Source organism: Glycine soja, chromosome 15, assembly GCF_004193775.1.
Source record: "Glycine soja cultivar W05 chromosome 15, ASM419377v2, whole genome shotgun sequence".
Classification (NCBI taxonomy): Eukaryota; Viridiplantae; Streptophyta; class Magnoliopsida; order Fabales; family Fabaceae; genus Glycine; species Glycine soja.
Genome location: NC_041016.1, coordinates 22173810 through 22193571, shown reverse-complemented (window position 1 = coordinate 22193571; position 19762 = coordinate 22173810). Strand labels below are relative to the sequence as shown.

At 36.0% G+C, this 19762-nt stretch overlaps 1 protein-coding gene across 1 annotated transcript; it reads right to left on the bottom strand.

Annotated features, from left to right (window-relative positions):
* Positions 1–551: 551 nt before the first annotated feature.
* Positions 552–19315, bottom strand: LOC114386340 (regulator of nonsense transcripts UPF2-like). The gene is made up of 18 exons (XM_028346331.1): positions 19082–19315; positions 18812–18886; positions 18343–18430; positions 16789–16991; positions 16348–16692; positions 16011–16115; positions 15739–15866; positions 15018–15194; positions 14757–14838; positions 13744–14031; positions 13437–13634; positions 13239–13340; positions 7468–7719; positions 7156–7374; positions 6280–6450; positions 4232–4417; positions 2506–2976; positions 552–1746 (listed from the first exon to the last, which is right to left on the bottom strand). Exons 2-18 carry the CDS (start codon positions 18854–18856, stop codon positions 1243–1245), a joined length of 3564 nt encoding a protein of 1187 aa, XP_028202132.1. The 5' UTR covers positions 18857–18886; positions 19082–19315; the 3' UTR covers positions 552–1242.
* Between the last annotated feature and the right edge of the window lie 447 nt (positions 19316–19762).

Sequence of the window (19762 nt, the reverse complement as noted above, 5' to 3'; positions counted from 1 at the left end):
ATTTTATAATAAAAAAATTAACAAGATTAGTTTAAAACTAATGAAAAAACCATTTTGAGTTCATTCCCAAACATAAAAAACTAAAACGAAACTTTTTAACACAAAGAACCAGTACAAGAAAACACAAAATGTAATGAACCAAAATGATATTTTAGCCTAAAGAAAAACAAATTATGGATAGAAATAAAAACAAATGGTTTTAAATCTTTTGATAGGCAATCTATCCACAATGGTTATTAAATATCTAGATACTATCTAACTATGAGGAATGCTAACAACATAACTTTTAATTGATTAAAATCTATTATAAGTCACAAAATTAAAAGAATCATTAAATGTGATATAGAACCAAAATGTTATACATTAATAATCAATATCATATTTATAATTGATTTAATTATTATCTAAAATCATTTAAAGAACTTTTTTTAATTTGTAATAGAAAATTAAAAAATAAAAAAGTATGTGAAAATAAAAAGTTAATAAATCGGATAACCCCACCCCCCCCCAAAAAAAAAAAAAAAAAAACCAACCAACCCAATTACATATGATTCATTTTACGAAATCACAAAATCTAAACCAAACCAACTCAAGAATACCCCTTGCATCATCTGTGCTTCACGCATAATAAATATTCATGGAGTACCGAACCCCATATCTAAGGAGTTTCTACAAGAAAAAGCTTGACACATTCCCAATGCTAAACTATGGTACAATCTTCAGCTAGATCCCAACTGAGAGCAGTCTGGGATCAAACCAATGTTAACAAAGCATCAACACATTTTTTTTGCCTATTCTTTCTTCACGCAGTATAATCCAACATCAGGCTGACTTGAAATCACCAAAACCAAACATTGTGAATTTAGCTCCATACAGATAGCTATACAAGAAGCTTGGAGACCACGATATAAATTATGGGACTCCATTTGCTACATGTTGAAGGCAACCCGCAATCTTACATCCTGTCAGCTTAAGATCAGGAAACCAAAGTGGTGTGTACATCACTCTACAACCCCTGCCTGCATCTCCAACACTCTGTTCGAAACCACCACTTACCAACAAGATAAGCGATTAGACTCACTTTAGCCATGAATTTTTTGAACAGCAAAGTGCGGTAGTGGCAAACGACAAGGCTAGGCCATTCTAACGAATATTCAATGAACTTTGTTTCCAAATATTTGTCTTGCTCGGGGGAAGCAGAAGGCAACAAATATCTGCCTTCTGTATTCACTCAAGTACCATTCACTTTCTTCTACTGTAATAGATTCCACTGCCAGAATAATTATGATGCCGATGTCTTGATCCACTACCCCTGCCACTGTTTCCTTCCAAAGTGCTGCCACGGCCACCACCTTTGTAACCTACACTCTGCATCCAGTTTGTTGGCTGGGTCCCTAATCCATTATGCTCCTCCTCTTCTCTATCATTATACTCCAAGACAAGCCTCTTGATGTCTTCTTTCTCTTGAAGCTCCGCTGCTTCTTTCTGTTTTGTACTCTGCACCAGTGAGGAATTCCGTGGGATGAACATCTGCTTTGTTTGCTGCTTGTTTCCCCGCTTCACAAGAACTCTCACCTGAACCTCTTTGTTTCCTCCAGTATCCTCATCCAGGGCCTCATCACCACTTTCCCCACCAACTCCCCTCCCATGGTGATCCTTGGCAGATCCCTCAAATACATTCATTGGAATCATCATGTTCAATGTAGGACGACCTCGTAGCTCCTGCCTTCGCTGTTCCATACTCTCCTACAAAATTTACAAAACAAGTACCTTGAAAATGTTAGAAATACAGCCAGACATGACTTACACCAAGATAATGTTGATTTTTCTTTCCAAAGTCAAATCATAAATTGCCAAATATTGTTAAATTTAGGGTTTGGATGGAAAAGAGAGAAGACAGAATATATTGGAAGAAAAAAAAATGTCTCCAAATAATTGATATAAAGCACGAATTATTGCACAGGTCCCCCACTAGTGGAACCTGGGAAGGGTAGATGCTGGCAGACTCCCCAACAAGGAAAGAGGTTATTTCAAAAATTTCAATCTTGTCACAAGGTAGCAACCTTATTGTTGTGCCTAGCAACCTTATTGTAGTGCCAAGGCACACCTTCACTGTGATATTATAAAAAATAAAAAAACACACAAATATAAACTCATGTTTATACAAATGTTCTAGGTTAAGTACAAGGGCAGTACAACTAGTACAAGACCAGCTCAATAACTATGCTAGAGCTAGACTACTATCCAAAATAATATGAATAGAATCATCTATTTGTTGACTCCACTATTCCTTTTCTTACAGTTCCGGCCCCCAATCTTTTTAATTCAGATGGTATTAGATTAGAGGGAATTTGCTTTTCTTTTTTTCTTACCATATCAGCATAGCAGTACGATTCCCAGGAAATATTTTTCTCAAAATAAAAAATCAAAAGTCACAAGGAAAAATCAAATTTTGCAGAAATGTAGCAGGAGCAAGTAAATATAATAAATTATGCAAACCCTTGCCTGTACTACAGCCTTGAGCTCCTGATCGAAATTGGCTTCTTCCAGAGGGTCCACCTCGGTCACTTTTTGTCTCACATGGACTTCATCCTCCTCGTCAGAAGCTGGTCCAGGCCCATCATCATCATCATCATCATCATCCTCAGTCTCACACCCATCATCATGATTCTCCTCATCCAACTCTTCATCATGTCCCTCCACATCAATTGTGTCACTCCCTGAATCAGTCTCACTGTCATTATCATCTTGCACTTCATTTTCTTCCGTACCATTATCAATGCTTTGTCCATTGCCAACCACTGCAGTAGTGGAAGTGGTCCTAATTAAAGGCTTCTCAGTGCCAGAATGTTTTTCACTGCTGACCTTATCAGCAGAAACAATCCGATCATGTTCCTCGAGTTCTACTAGAGCTGCATTCACTTCCTCGATAGAAGTGTAACGAACCATATTGGGACGCAAGTCCACAAACAGATCCTGCACCCAACATATAATTAGCCAAAAAAAGCAAATGCAGGACAACAAAGACATATATATATCATTTATAATAAAAAATTAACTTAAAATGATTTTACTGAAGGGAAAAAGTTAACTTGGAAACACCACCTTTTAGTTAGAGGGACAGTTTTTAAGATCTACTGCCAGTCTGCCTAATAAACAATTATAAAAGAAATACTTGAGTCCATGGGCAGTAGAATATGGAGAGAGGACTAGGTATAGGGTAGGGTAAATTTTTGGCAGCTAGCATTCTAAATTTCTATAAAATTACCATGTTTTCTCAGGTGGCCATAACATGCAAATTCTATTTTCATTCCAAACATCACTCCATATGTAACCTAATTCTATTAATGTAAATTGTCGAATTGGATGATACAATAGAACATGTTAGTCATATAAACAAATCCTATTTTACACTGATACTTAATTCCACCATCTAAAAGTATTCCAGAGTGATAAGGTATAAGTGTATGTCAATGTATAACTGTGAAAACAGTTTTGTATCTTGTTTGTAAGGGCTGTTAGCCTTTGCTAACAGCCCCATCCAGCGATGAATAACTACTGTAAGGGCTGTTAGCTTTTGCTAACAACACCCATCTAGTGTTAGTTAGTAATTCAGGGGGTGTAAGGGCTTTTCTAACTGCACCTCAATAGGACCAGCTAGTTAGAATTCTGTTAGGATTAGTTATAGTTAGTTCAGTTGTATAGAGGTCTATAAATACCTCACTTGTAACTATCTCTAACTAACTTTTCAGATCAACAATATCAGCTTTGTTCTCCTTTTTCTTCTCTGTTCTCTCTCAGTTTATCGAAAATAAGGTCACTCAGATGATGTTAGTAACTACTAAAAGCAAGAATAAACAAGAAAAGCCAAAATATCTTCAACCAAACAAGAATAAAGAACGATAAGTTGTCTTCCTAAGTGTAAAACCAACATAACAATAAAGTTCAAGAAAGAAAATAGGAATGTGTAAAGCTACTAAATCTCTCTGCACATAAAAATTCTAAATATCCAAATGTTATGTAAGCTGCAATCCAAAAGAGCAAAGACATAAAATATGGAATATAAAGGCCACTCAAAAGCAATCCCATGTCAACAGCATTAGTAGCCCAACATTAATACTGAAGTAAACATAAAACTAGGATAGCTAAACCAAATCAATAAACACATGAATCAACATATTAACCATACCCTCATAATGAAATACAGTCCAATAAAGGCTGCCTGACTCACCTGTAAGTCAAATTCAATGTCCAGAGGCAGTGTCCCTTTGCTTAAAATATACCTCTGGAAGTGTATTAGGAATCGATCAAGTTTCCTCTTAGAAGAGCCACGATCAAAGTAATGCCCACAAGTTTCAAGCAGAGTAATGATCAACCTCATGCGAAAACAATCTTCAGGTGGATCCAGTACATCTTGCTGACAGGATTAATGAATGAATTCCATAATGTCATGAGAAGGCTCTCACATACAAAATAAGTAAATTAATGGAAAAAGTTAAAAATTTTCAAGCATGTCTATATTCAAGCTACACACAACAAAACTATGCAATCTGTTGACTGCTTATTTTTTCATAATAACAATGTGTTCAACAAAAAGAGGTAAAGGAAGTACTAGATGAATAATGATAACAAACCAAATAGTATAGCCATTTAAGTTTAAGGGTGATTAGTGGGGAGGGTATAATTACGCTTAGTATGTTGTTCAACTAGATGATAAGATCTACGAAAATGCTGGATAATGAAGGAGGAGAAGCAGTTTGATACCTACAAAAAGTGTAAATGACATACAAAGTTGTAGAAATTATGAAGGGATCAAGCTCATGAGCCACACTACAGAACTACACGAAGAAGTAATTTAACAGTGGATTAAGACAAGAAACCTATTTTGGTTTTATACCAAATCAATAATACTGGAGGATATACTTATTCATGGTTTGAAAGGAATATGCCAAAAAAAAAAACAGAACCACTCATTTATCTATCAAGTAAAACAATAAATACCATGAGAAGTATCATGGATGGCACTAAAGAAAAAAGTAATTCATATTACATATATATGAACAATAAAGGTTATGTATGATGGACACAACTAATTAACAAATGCATGGAGGGTTAACAGAAGATGAAAGTGAATAGTGGGAAGCAAAAATTGTGTGCAACACAAACGAGAATCTTGATGAGGACAAGATTAAGAATGACTGCATCTAAGTTGGATTAGCAACTAATGAGAATAAGATGAAAAACAAAACTAGTCTAAGGTGGTCTAGATCTAGACATGTGAGACAGACCAAAAATCAAATGAGAAAGTGAACTAAATGTAAGTCTGACAAAAAGGGTAGAAGAGGATTGAAGAAAACTTCATGAGACAAGAAACATCCAAGAAAGCCATTAATCTAAATGTTTTGTTGAAAGTTTTGGCTTTTGATAGAGCTCAAGGGGATCAACTCATCCATGTAGCAAACCCCAGCAAAAGGAATAAGCTTTAATTGATAATTTTTCTTTTGTCCATATATAATTGATTGGAAAAATACTTTAGATTTCAAGCACTGAAAGGTTTTTCATTCATGCACAACATGGAGAGGAATGGGTGAAGGCAGGATTTGATTACATGTCCCTGCAATCAACTGCAAAGGACTTTACCAGCTGAGCTAACTGGTATCTTCAACCTATGGTTGTTGATAGTTGAATAGTGAAGACAATATAAATAAAATATATCTTACATTTACATAGCAGGTAGCGAAAGGCTAAATGAAATTCTAATGAAACCAATGATATTGTATCCTCAAATCCTTTCTAAATTGAAGAATATGTTATCCTCCCTTTATTGTACCTTGGTTTTACATTTATTTTCACCATCTCGTAAGTCATGTCCAGACAATAAAGAAATACTTAAATGGGCAAGGACTTTTAATAATAATAAAACTGGAGCAACAGTTCATGGCCATTAAGGGGAAATACTTTCTGAAGAAGATATGTTAGTTACATTTATCTATGAAAAATCGAGATCGGGTGATATAACACAAGGTCTTCCAAAAGTAGAGCAGAGCAGGTAGTAGAAATTCGTTCGATTGATTCAAAAATGACAGAAAGGGGAAACATATTTTCATACTGATTGTGGAAAGGAAGGCTTGTGAAAAATTTAAACGAAATAAAGAAATTCAGGTACATACAGTAGGTGCCTAGTTTTAAAGAAACATACTTTCAGGTTTTAGCAATGCAGAAGAATACAAAAGCTTAATTCCTTCTCTTAAAAACAAGTAACCAGTGTAAAATCAATACCTCTGATGTCCCATGGCCATGGATGAGAATGAGATATAGTGTCTCAAAAATAACAGATGAGTCTACATGTTCATAGTTGTATAGCTCCCCTAAGAATCGCATGTAAGCAATGCGTCTTTGCTGCATCCCATAGTCATTTAACTCAAGCCCAACTCTAATCTCCTCCAGAACCTGAAAATCATATTCCAAAGTCACAATTTCACCCCCAAAAACTCAAATTATTTGGAGTGCAAATGTTTATAAAAAAGATCCGCCAGAAAAAATTTCCTTCTCCCTCGGAGCTACTATTGATTCTAGAACTTGAAATAGTCAATATTAAACAAATGAAAGTAATTTGGTTTAAAATGTTAAATTAAGTGTGCAGATTCCAATCGAGAGGCAACACGTGTTCAGTCTGACCAAGTTTACATGCAAACAAGTAAGCTGTTAGGAAAGAGGATCAAGGTCAGTCTCAAACTGAACCTAGACCTTTATTAGTGTATAGAAGGAGGAACAAAACTCAGTAAGGATCTAACAGAATGCTGTTAGATCAGTTAATACTCTTAGAGGCAGTTAATTTGGTTAGGGAAATTGGTTAGAAGGATAAATAGATCCCTGAGAAGGTAGTTAGGATTAGTATGCATTGAGCTTGTTTGTTAAACAAGAAAGTGTCCTTATGAGAGAGAAGAGGGCTTCTCTGCTTTACCTTTGTAATTCTGCAGATCAATAAACAAGAGGAACATTCCTTCTGTTCTTCTATCTAAACACTCTCTCAATCTTTCTTACTACCCAGTTAATACTTTCACTAGTAGAGGATTCCTTACAATTGCTCAAAGTACGCATCATTTTATTGTACAAGGGATCACAAATCAAGAGCAATATATCAAACATAACTACCTCATCAACGATAGCTACAGCAAACTCATCATGATAGCGACTTAATCCAGCAGCAAGAGATGCAATCAGGTGGATCTGACCATATTTTCCTTTGTAGACCTTCATGAAGCATTTCAAAAGATATGGTTCACATTCATTCCATGGTAATTTACGGAGTTGCCTCAGCACATGCTCAATGGTAGACTTATCAAGATCAGAGAAAAGTAATTTTCTGATATACTGCAATAAACATATCAATTAAGATATTAACTGAGTTTATGAAAGTTATAGGAGAAACTGAGAATGAAAAAGAAATCAAAATAAAAATCTCACCTGATGCAATGGAGGACGAACTTTGGCTACTCGTGCGGATCTTTCTGGTGGTTTGCAGAGGTAGTATGCATTCTCCACCAAAGTGCTATGTCTCGGATCCAAGTTTTTTACATTTTTCAAGCGCATCAATATCTCCAACATGTTAGCCATGCGTATAGTAGTTTCTGGAGACCGATACAGAAAACGGCCACATGTTTCAAGAAGATTGCAAGCTACATCAATGTTATGATGTGTAAAATCATCTAAACAGGCCTGGAAGGACAACAAAACATCAATCAAGGATTGAATATACTACATGAAAAATTCAAGATTACATAAACTCATTCTCTTTACATCTCTCAACAAATAGTGCAAGGATGCAAGTGGATTTAGACTTGAAGCAAGGGGCAAATATAAAACTAATTAGGCTTAAATACCTTTTTTGTCCTTGTAATTTAGAGCTTTTTTGTTTTTTGTCCTTGTAAAATTATTTTTTTGTTTTTAGTCCTTGCAATCGTTTTGTTTTTCGTCCTTATAGCACTTTCTAAAAGGAGTTTTTCACTGTTGAAAGCGTTAATTAAAGAGCTTTAAGGATTAAAAACAAAACAAACATAATTTGGAAGGACTAAAAACAAAAAAAATAATTTTGCAAGGAATAAAAGAAAAAAAAAGTGCTAAATTGCAAGGACTAAAGATATTTAAACCAACTAATTAGTTCAAGATCATTTAGTCATACCCTGTTTGACTTTGTCAATTATGAGGATACGGATTAGTAGTTTCCTCCAGATTTTTCCCCAGCACTTGGAAGGCTATGTTTCTAAATCTTATTCAAGAGAAGTTACTACAGCAAGTCTCAGATCACTTTTTATAATTTATTAATTCTAAAACGTTAAATGCAGTTTGAGTATCATTTATTTTTCTCTTTAGTCAAAGATATTAGGGAAAAGAGTTTATGGGGGAGAATGCTAAAAGAGTAAAAGTTAATGAAAGTCAAGAATTTTCAAGGGCAACTTGAAATAGAGGAACCAGAATGTTCTTGGAGACATTAAAGTCAGAAAAAGGGAATTCTGAAAGAAATTAACATATAGGATAAGACAATAAGTTCTGAAATAGGGAGGTCCATTTCCTTTGTACAAAGACCTAGAACACCAGTGTTGGGAAAATAATTTGAAGTGATGCTTAATGATATAAACAAGTAGGCAGAAGAAATTTACGATTCAATGTGTAAACGGTCAAGATGCTAACTTCTCAAATTGTTTCATATAGTTGCAATCAACAAAAGGTGCAGAAGTGTCAAAGAAATTAGAGCAGAGCTAGGTTCTAGCTTTGAAAAAATCAAGTTGGAACAGTGGATGGGGAGCCTTGTTCCAGATTCAAGAAATGGGAATGTTAGAATTCAATTGCAAGGTATGAAACTTGAGTTTCACATAAAAAATATAGAATTTTGATTGGCTTTGGTTTATATGGCATTGGGCTCTTCCACTACAATGGCTAGCTTTTATGGCGGAATTATCCCGAGGTTCATAGGTATCATATTTTTCCACCAACCCATTCATTTACAAATGAGCAGCACGTGTATACCCTGGGACTAGTCAAAAGGATGCTGCAAAGCCTGCCTATGTAGGCAACAGGACTATGGAGCATGGTAGAATTTTAGTGTTCTTGGGACACAATGGGAGCCTTAAACACTAGAGGGATCTCCATCAATAAACCAAGTAGAACCGCACAAGTGAAATGAACACTACATCCAACCCAAAACCTTAAAGCATAAGGTGTATGAGTCTCTGCCAATTATTATTCCAATTGCCCACTTATATACAACATGGAATTCACTCACACTTGAGACTCCCAACACTTAGGATCCAATAGCAAGAATGCAAGATACAAGCCTAATTGGATGTACGGGATTTTGATGAAAATTTATATGACCTAGGGCACTCTTACCACCAGTGTTGTCAAATTTGTGAGTAAGATTCGATAATCTTATGATTTTTCTCCATAATTGCATGCTTGATCCTGCCTTAGATCACAAATTTGGAGGAGCGCTTAGGATTGCCAGGTAAGATCTTGTAATCAAGGGATTGCAGTATTTCTTCTAAGCTTTGGACCCACAATTTTTTTGGTTCAGGTTGTGTAACCCAACCTCAAAAAAAGCCCTGCTCCCTCTTTCTGTGACTTCAAAACACCCTTTTTCCCTCTTTTGCTTACCCTAGTGTTGTTGCCTACACAAACCTCAGAGACCACATTGACTCTCCTATGCACCTTTCTTTCCATCTTTCCCATCACAAACTGGTTTGCAGCCATTGGTTCAAACTTGTGTTCAAGCCCTTGCCTGAACCTCTGACCTCTTCTTCAGTTTCTCCCCCTTCAGTTTCATACTTGAATATAACTTACCAATATTTGAGATTTCGGTATCCAAGGAAAAAAAAAAGAAAGAAATGGAAGTTTTAAAAACACACAATGTATAGTCAAGGTGAAACTGAACCCTGTCAACAACATAGGAATGGCTCCAAAACATAAGTTGCAAAAATAAAAAAATTGTAATTATAATTGGAAGGATTAATCCTGCCTAGGGTAGCTTTGCTATTCTTAGCCGGTCCCAAGCCCGGATAAAAGGAGAGGGTTGTGTTAGGCTTTCGACAGCCAACGTTAAACTTTGTCGAATCTCTATGACATGGATCAATTACGTAATAATGTGAATGCTAGGTCGTTGCCCGGAAGCAACGCGCTGTATGGCTCGAGTACAGTGTCAAAAGAGCAAGGGCCGCTGCATCGCCGCCCGGATGTAGTGAAAAGTAAGCAAGGGTTCCCACATTTTCGTGAACGGGTGTGGGTAAAGAAGCTAGTTCATGACAGGAGGATTCGCTTTGGTACATGGAATATAGGCACACTTACTGGAAAATCTATGGAAATAGTGGATGTTATGGTGAGGAGGAAGATCAATTTTATGTGCCTACAAGAAACTAAGTGGACAGGTGAAAAAGCGAAAGAATTAGACAACTCGGGATTTAAGCTGTGGTATACGGGAAAAATCAGATCAAGAAATGGGGTAGGGATTATTGTGGACAAGGAGTGGAAGAAGGATGTCGTGGATGTAAGAAGAGTAGGAGATCGTATCATAGTCTTAAAATTGGTAGTGGGACAGGACACCTTTAATGTTATTAGTGGGTACGCACCTCAGGTTGGGTTAGCAGAACACTTTAAGGTAAAATTTTGGGAGGATCTAGAAGGGGTACTTCAGGATATACCCCAAGGAGAGAAAGTTTTCCTAGGAGGGGATCTCAATGGACATGTAGGTAGCGTGGCTAGAGGTTTTGAGGGGGTGCATGGGGGTTTTGGCCTAGGAGAGATGAATGGGGAGGGTAAATCCATCTTGGAGTTTTCGGAGGCTTTGGATCTTTCTATAGCCAATACATGGTTTAAGAAAAGAGAGGAACATCTTATCACTTACAAAAGTGGAGGGACATGTTCTCAGATAGATTTTTTCCTTATCAGGAAGTCTGATAGGAAGTATTGCTTGAACTGTAAAGTTATCCCGGGAGAGAGCTTGACTACCCAACATAGAGTTTTGGTTATGGATGTAAGAATTAGAGATAGGGCAAAGAGAAGAAGTCATCTGGTAGCACCAAGGATCAAATGGTGGCACTTGAAGGGTGAGAAACAAGGAATCTTCCAACAAAAGATATGGGAGGGTTGGTGTGGACAATCACAAGGAAGTGCAAATGATATGTGGAACAAGATGTCCCAAGAGATTATTAAAGTGGCTAAAGAGACGTTGGGTGAATCTAGAGGTTTTGGACCTAGGGGTAAAGAATCGTGGTGGTGGAATGAAAATGTTCAGAGCAAAGTTAGAGTAAAAAAGGAGTGTTTCAAGGAGTGGTCTAGGTGTAGAAATTCTGAAACTTGGGATAAGTATAAGATAGCTAGAAATGACACCAAAAAGGCGGTGAGTGAGGCAAGAGCCCAAGCTTTTGACGGACTATACCAAGCTCTAGGAACCAGGGACGGAGAAAGATCTATATATAGGCTTGCTAAGGGTAGAGAGAGGAAGACTAGAGATTTGGATCAAGTAAAGTGTGTTAAGGATGAAGAAGGCAAAGTCTTAGTGCATGAAAAAGATATCAAGGAAAGGTGGAAGGCGTATTTCCACAACTTATTTAATGATGGATATGGATATGACTCTAGCAGTCTAGACACAAGAGAAGAGGACCGGAACTATAAGCACTATCGTCGGATTCAAAAACAGGAAGTAAAGGAAGCGTTGAAAAGAATGAGTAATGGTAAGGCGGTGGGGCCAGACAACATACCTATTGAAGTGTGGAAAACTCTTGGAGATAGAGGTCTTGAGTGGCTCACCGAACTCTTTAACGAAATTATGAGGTCAAAACGCATGCCGGAGGAATGGAGGAGAAGCACGTTAGTGCCAATCTATAAGAACAAGGGGGATATACAAAATTGTGCAAATTATAGGGGAATCAAGCTCATGAGTCATACCATGAAATTATGGGAAAGAGTGATCGAACGGAGATTAAGAAAGGAGACTCAAGTTACTGAGAATCAATTTGGTTTCATGCCGGGAAGGTCGACCATGGAAGCGATTTATTTATTACGGCGGGTGATGGAGCAATATCGCATGGCCCAACAAGACTTGCACTTGATTTTTATTGATTTGGAGAAAGCGTATGATAGAGTGCCTAGAGAGATTTTGTGGAAAGCTTTAGAGAAGAAAGGGGTTAGGGTTGCATATATTCGAGCTATCCAAGATATGTATGATAGGGTATCGACTAGTGTTAGGACACAGGGTGGAGAGTCAGACGATTTTCCCATCACAATTGGTTTACATTAAGGGTCAGCCATTAGCCCCTACCTTTTTACCTTAATTCTGGATGTCCTCACGGAACAAATCCAAGAGATAGCGCCGAGATGCATGCTTTTTGCAGATGACATAGTCCTCCTTGGAGAGTCGAGGGAGGAGTTGAATGAGAGGTTGGAAACTTGGAGACGAGCTCTAGAAACACATGGCTTTCGCCTAAGCAGGAGCAAATCGGAGTATATGGAATGTAAGTTCAACAAAAGAAGGAGGGTTTCTAACTCAGAGGTGAAAATAGGAGACCATATTATCCCTCAAGTCACACGGTTTAAATATCTTGGGTCTGTAATACAGGATGATGGGGAAATTGAAGGGGATGTGAATCATCGCATTCAAGCAGGATGGATGAAATGGAGAAAAGCATCGGGGGTGTTATGTGATGCAAAGGTACCGATCAAGCTAAAGGGAAAGTTTTATCGGACTGCGGTAAGACCGGCGATTTTGTACGGAACAGAATGTTGGGCGGTCAAGAGCCAACATGAGAATAAAGTAGGTGTAGCGGAGATGAGGATGTTGCGGTGGATGTGTGGTAAGACTCGACAGGATAAAATTAGAAACGAAGCTATTAGAGAGAGGGTTGGAGTAGCGCCTATTGTAGAGAAGATGGTGGAAAATAGACTTAGGTGGTTTGGGCATGTAGAGAGAAGACCGGTAGACTCTGTAGTGAGGAGAGTAAACCAGATGGAGAGAAGACAAACAATTCGAGGCAGAGGAAAACCCAAAAAGACTATAAGAGAGGTTATCAAAAAGGATCTCGAAATTAATGGTTTGGATAGAAGTATGGTACTTGATAGAACATTATGGCAGAAGTTGATCCATGTAGCCGACCCCACCTAGTGGGATAAAGCATGGTTGTTGTTGTTTGTTGTATAATTGGAAGGATTTAGCCTTCATTTATAATTTGATTATTAATCTCTTGTACCTTCAAACAGCTGAAGACTAGGCCAGGAGGGGCAATTTTGAACTTGCAAAGTTCTCCAATGAACCTGATGTTCCTTATCTTGGACTCAATGTTCATCTGATCCTGTAAACACATTTCAAAAACCAGATATCAAATGTAATTAGCTGAATTTAAAGCAGATAATAAAAAACTACGCCAATAAAAAAATGTAAAATTAACCTTTTTATTTATTAAGAAGTTGAATTCCTCCTCCAACATCTGCAAAAGAATGGAGCAGACATCCTTCATAGAAGTTGAGAGTGTGGCAACCATGCGGGAATAATATGGTAACAGCTCCAGAGATGTCCTTGGTACATTGAACAAAGCCCTCACAAGCTTTTTCCGATTTGATTTTGAATTTAGATAACAGAACTCCACCTAATATTTTGTTCAACAGTTCAACAAAAAAGGCAATAATAATTAATAATGACGAAAAAATAACAATGCAATCTAAGAATAAGTTTAGAGCACAATAAGATATCCTCACAGTTAATTGATCAATAAGGTCTCGGCTCACACAACCCGGAAGCCTCTGCAGTAGAGCATCCAAATTTGTCCCTTCAAGACTTCTGAGTTTGTCTTTTTCATTTTCTCCCTTTTTGTCATTATCTTTTTCTTTTTCCTTCTCTCTGTCCAATTCGTTAGACTTGTCTTTTTCCTCCTTATCCTTCACTCTTTCTGTGCTTTCTGCCTCTGGCAAAGCATTAGACTCTGTAGAGACCTCTCCACTTTCATGAGTGGTCTGTTGACCTTTGTCTGATTCAGGTAATATTTCCTTGATAATCAAATCATATATCTTTAAGTCAGTAAATAGTTGCAGAAGGTTGGTAAAGAGAGAAAAAACACCAACAGGATGGTTGTATGAGTAAAAATATTCTTTCACATAATTATATGGCAGTGACTAAAGTTGTTGAAAGTCTTTTAATAGAAAAAGAATTTTATCACAAGAATGTAGACAATAAGAAATGCTCCAATACAAGGACAAGAAGATACAAGAAATATGAAACAATAAGTAAATTATATGCATTTTATGACATGTCAACAAGAGTATGTATCCACTATCAATGCAGCTGCCTACAAGGTAGTTGAAACAATCACTCATTCCAGACTTTATACAGAATGGATGGTGTTCTTGTCAAGAGTCAACATCCTTAAAGGCTTAGACTGCTAGTTAGAAGCTCAATGGATAATAGTACCATCAAGTATTTAAAGAATGACTAAAGAAATAGCTAAAATAATTGAAAGTAAACCAAGTCACACTACAATAAGAAAACAGAGAATAATATAACCATCAAATATTTAAAGAACTAGAATGGTTTCAAAGCATCATGAGTGATCCCAGAGGAGATAGAAAGACCTAAGGGTATAAGAATTGGATACAGTTAGATGTTACCCAAATCTGATTAGTTGACAGGAAGCATTTAAATAAGCATGAAGAACTAACAATCAGAAGATCCTGAAATATTATTGAAAAAACAACTTTCACCAATGAGTTCTTACAGTTGTTAGGTCTTGATTCTTCGCAGATTGCTCGCTGCTTTTTGGCTCCGTTTCTCCCAAAAGCACAGCAGGAACAAAAGCTCTGGAGAAAAATATGCAGGATAAAGTTCCGTGTAAAGTAAAATACTGGTATACCAACTAAAGAAAAAAATTTAAACCATTGATGTGTTTACATTAAAACTTTAAACAAGAAACAATACGGCAATCAAGGACTAATGGATGAATATATTTGCTACAGAGATGTTTTGTAGTAATACAAACCTAAGATCAGGTAAACATTCATAGAAAGTCCTTGTATCTTCATCATCCCATATGGGTTCAACAACAGAAGAATCTTTACCAGAAGCAGAAGAAACCCCATCCTCACCACTGGTAACCCTAGTTGTGTGGCCATCCTCTGGCATTACAGGAGGCTGCATATCAAGTGCTTCTGCTAATCTGTAGCAAGACAATCATAATTACAGGAGAGAAGAATTGAAGGGAATAATTAGTGACATCAAAGCAATATTCAACTCAAGAATGATTTGACTTTTAGTCTCTTTTAGACAGAAGAGAGTGGCAGACTGAATTTAAGAAAAAACTAAATTCAATGGGTACCAGGCCAAGAGAGATGAGCAGCAAAGAAACACATCCTTGTTAGCTGGAGGGTGCAGCTCATCTCAGACACAAGAAGATCTTAATATAAAGGAACAGAGGAACCTGAATGCATTTTATGTTTCCAAAAAACAGAGATCTCACTGAACTATCCTAACCAGCAAAAATCATATCCAGATTTGCCTTGCTTGACCGAGTGTCTCTCATTAGATCAAACCTTTTATGCACATACATACATGCTAGTAATGGGCCAAACTATGCATGTGCAGCTACACATAAACCTTAAACTGGGGTTCATGGTATTTCAAGAATATATTAAGTCAATATACACAAGAACAGATTCAGTAAACATGTAATGAAATAGTCAAAAGTAAGCAAAACAACTCACGATGCAACATTACGGTACAGATGGTCATAGGATTTACGAAGCTTTTCATATGAAGCAATATTTTCATCACTGAGCTCTCCTTTTGCATTCAAAATCTTAGAATTTTCATGCTCCATTAAGCGAAGTGACTGTCAAGAAACAAAATCGATCAATAATCACAAAGGGCATAACAATTGGTGTACAAGATTTGAAGGAATTAAGTGACCCGAACAGAGGTGAAGATAAAATATATATTAGAGTGTCTGTGTCTTTACAAAGGCAGAAACTCTTACAGAATGCTCAGACTGAAGTAGTTCAGCTGCAGCATCATAAAAGGAATAGCATGCTTTCCGGAAAACTTTCTTCTGATCTGCTGTGATGTTAAGGCCTTTAAAAAACTGTATCAGAATGTCAGTACAGGAACATATAAAACACAGCCGGCAACAGAGAACAAACCTCGATACAAATAATGATATATAAATACAAACAAAAGATGAAGTTAAACTTGCCGTCATGATGAAAAATGACTATAGGTTATGAAAGTCAATGGAAAGCTAAAAAGGAAAAATGGACAAAAATTAATAATACAAAACATGAGAATATTCTAATGAAGATTAACAAAAGAAATACCTCCTCATGAATTTCCGGCCCACTAACAGAAAGTCCTAGAAAAATTCTCCCTTGGCGAGCAAAACTCGAAAGAAGGGTCAAACTTGTTTGTGCAGCATCCCGATCTTTTAGCTGTTCCCCACTGCTAAGATCTTTTATGATATTGATAAAAATCCCACCATCTTCAATAACTCCAACAAAAAAAAGTTCCAATATAAGCTTTAGAGAGCTGCGCTTCTTCATTGCCTTCAAATTTCTGTCTGTATCTGATTCATCACCAGGTTTTCCAGGAGAGAAGACTTTGAGAAGCCCTTGAACCAGGCTTGGTGCAAAGTCCTTGTACCTTTGATGAAGCAAAGAACAGATCTTTCCAAAAAGAAGCAAATGATTTAAGGTAACATCATATAAAATATAGAAACAGCTTCAAATGTGTAGAAACCAGGGGGACTGCAAAGCCCATACCTGAACTGCAGCTTGTATATCAGAACTTCTAAGCTTGGCATCACATATAGCAGCCACAGCTTCACTGACAAATTTGCTTAAGTTGACACTTCGCAACTCGTCCATCAGAGCTTCACGCTGCTCTTCATTAATCTGCTTCAGTTTCTTAATAACAGCAGTGTTGCGCTTAATGCTAGAATCCAATGTCCTTAAAAATCCTGAATCTGCATGTAAGAGCAGATTGTATTATTATTAATGCAACAAATATTGAGATAATACAATACACATACAAGAGAAAACAACCAAACATGTGCTCTATGGGGTTTGAACTGGAGATCTTTATGTTAAAACAACAACAACAACCAAACCTTTTTTCCAATTTTATGAGATGCAAAACACAGATTAAACAACAGTGAGTTTAATTCAAGGTCAAACTTTAAGAGACCATTTAGATTAAGGTTTCTTTGTCACTAATGGTTATAACAAAGAAAGAGGTGAGGGAAGAGTTACAAATTTCAATTGTCAATCACCCTTCTTCTCACCCAGAAAAATATTACTAATTACCCAGTCTCTCTACTTCAAACTGAAACATCCTCAAGGGTCACAATCTAAAGCATATTTTAAACCTTGATATAACAACCACATAGACTAAAGCAGCAGAGCAATGAACTTTCACATTTGGTTTCACTTTGGAGAATTGATTCCTTGTCCAAAATTGTGTTTAGATAAACTTTCACATGTTTGGTTTCACATCAGAGAAGAGTCTAGAATTGATTCTGAGCTGAAACAACTTTGGGTAACTTATGCATTGGATAAAAAACATTATGTTGAGTTTTACTCCTAACTTGCTTTTATGATAAAAAAATCCAAACATAAATCACATTAATTCAAAATCAATTTAAACCAAAATCAATTCCAATCAAAATTACTTTTATCAACGCTCATCCAAACACACTGAATAATAAATTAATCCCACAAGAAAATCTCTTGAGGAACCATCAATGACAAAAGACTGAACTAGCCAATTTGACTAGAAAGCTAATGAATTAGTTAAGTGTATGGTCCATTTAACCTAGAAAACAGGCTATGCAAAAAATTAGAGCAAACCAGTAAAAACAAATGAAGAACAGATCAAACTAGTTTGGAGAAAATTACAGAGAAAAAAAAAAGGCCCACACAATGACGTTTTGACTTATGAAGGATCTTTCAAGGGTTATATGACATTGAGTGTAATTCATAATTTCATGAAGTTCTAATTTCTAAAAGCTATGAATCATGTTAAAATAATAACATAAAACCAAGATCACTCTGACCACAAATGTCAGTCTTACCCATGTTCCCAATCAAGTTTAAAACATCATGCGACAAGAAAGAACTTTTATTTACTAAATTAAAACTGTTATTCATCTTGGGGGCTCAGTTTTTTTTGTTATAAAGGAGGTATAAGACCTAATATCATGTCTAGGGATCCATCTTGAGATCAAGTAATTTGAAGAATTTTATCCATTCCTATCAGCAGCACAGAAATATTTAGCATATATATTATTATTCAAATCAAAAGGAATGTTAACTAACCAGGCCTTTCTGGATTCAAATTGCTTTGCCGTAAAGCCAGCTTCGCCTCAATAGATTTTTTTATTTCCTCAAGGCGAGCAACAGCTTCCTGTGTAAGATTAGAGAAGTTAAGCCTCAAGCAAGTCTGCTTGCAAAGAAAAATCTACCCAAGAACTTCCATTACACCATGTTTCATTCACCATGTAAAGCAAAAGGACAATACAAAGCACACATCCACGCAAAATAGGCAACCAATCTACAGTTACCCTTCTCAAAACTACTTAATTCTTAGCTGAACTTGCATAGAAAGAAAAGAAAACTACTCATCCAACATAGGTACCATATAGTCAAAAAAACTTAAGCCATTGATGCAACTTATATATATATATATATATATATATATATATATATATATATATATATATATATATATATATATAACATATTTCAAACATAGTAGCGAATAAAAGATGAAATGAATGGTTGCAACCTCATCGTCTTGTTTGCTGTTACTTTCATCCTCGTGGTGATCCATATTCGTATTTCGTGCTCACAAAACACGCCTCTGCGCAGCAGCAACAATAACACGAATTAGCAAACACTAGGGTTCAACGCGAGAAACAAACGTCGTTTTACCACACCCAAGAATACTCGAAGAAAGCGGCAATCAAATCGGTGAAACGTAGTAGCGTTAAAACACAAGACAACACAGGCATGAAATTAAGGGAGAAAAAAAAACGAATCAAAAGATGGAAATTACCGAAGTGAAGGTCGAGAAATTCGGCGCAATTGTAACGGTTGCGTTGAGTTGGAGAAAAGAGGGGAGAATGGGAGATTGGAGAGTGGTGAGTGTGGGTTTGATTTTCGCAGAAAACGGTGGGTTTTGTTGAGATGAATGCCAGCAATGGGTTTGTGTGAGTTTTTGGGTCTCGTTCTCGTTTGTTTGCACCACTGTTGGTGTGGAAACCACCATATCACTCAAGTGAGCCAAGGAGCTTTATTTGTTAATTTTTAATAGTTTAGATTTTAGAATGTGCTTGTACCATGGTAAATATTTATTTTTATATAATTAAAATTTATAAAAATTATTAAATATTTTAACATATAAATAATATTATAAATAAAATTTACAATAAAATATATAAAGTATATTTCAAATTTATAATGAATAATTTGTAATAAAAATATATAAAACTTATACTAATAAATAAGTATTTTTAATATATAAATTTATACTTTAAATTTGTAGCGTCTACTTATGTTTAACTACTGATTTTTTTAAAAAAAATTATTAGTATTTATTTAATTTAGAGATAAAATAAATTAATTTGCAGCTTAAATTATTCATTATAAACTTGAAATATACTTTATATATTTTATTATAAATTTTATTTATAATATTATTTATACTTTTAAATATGTTTATTATTTTGAATATTAC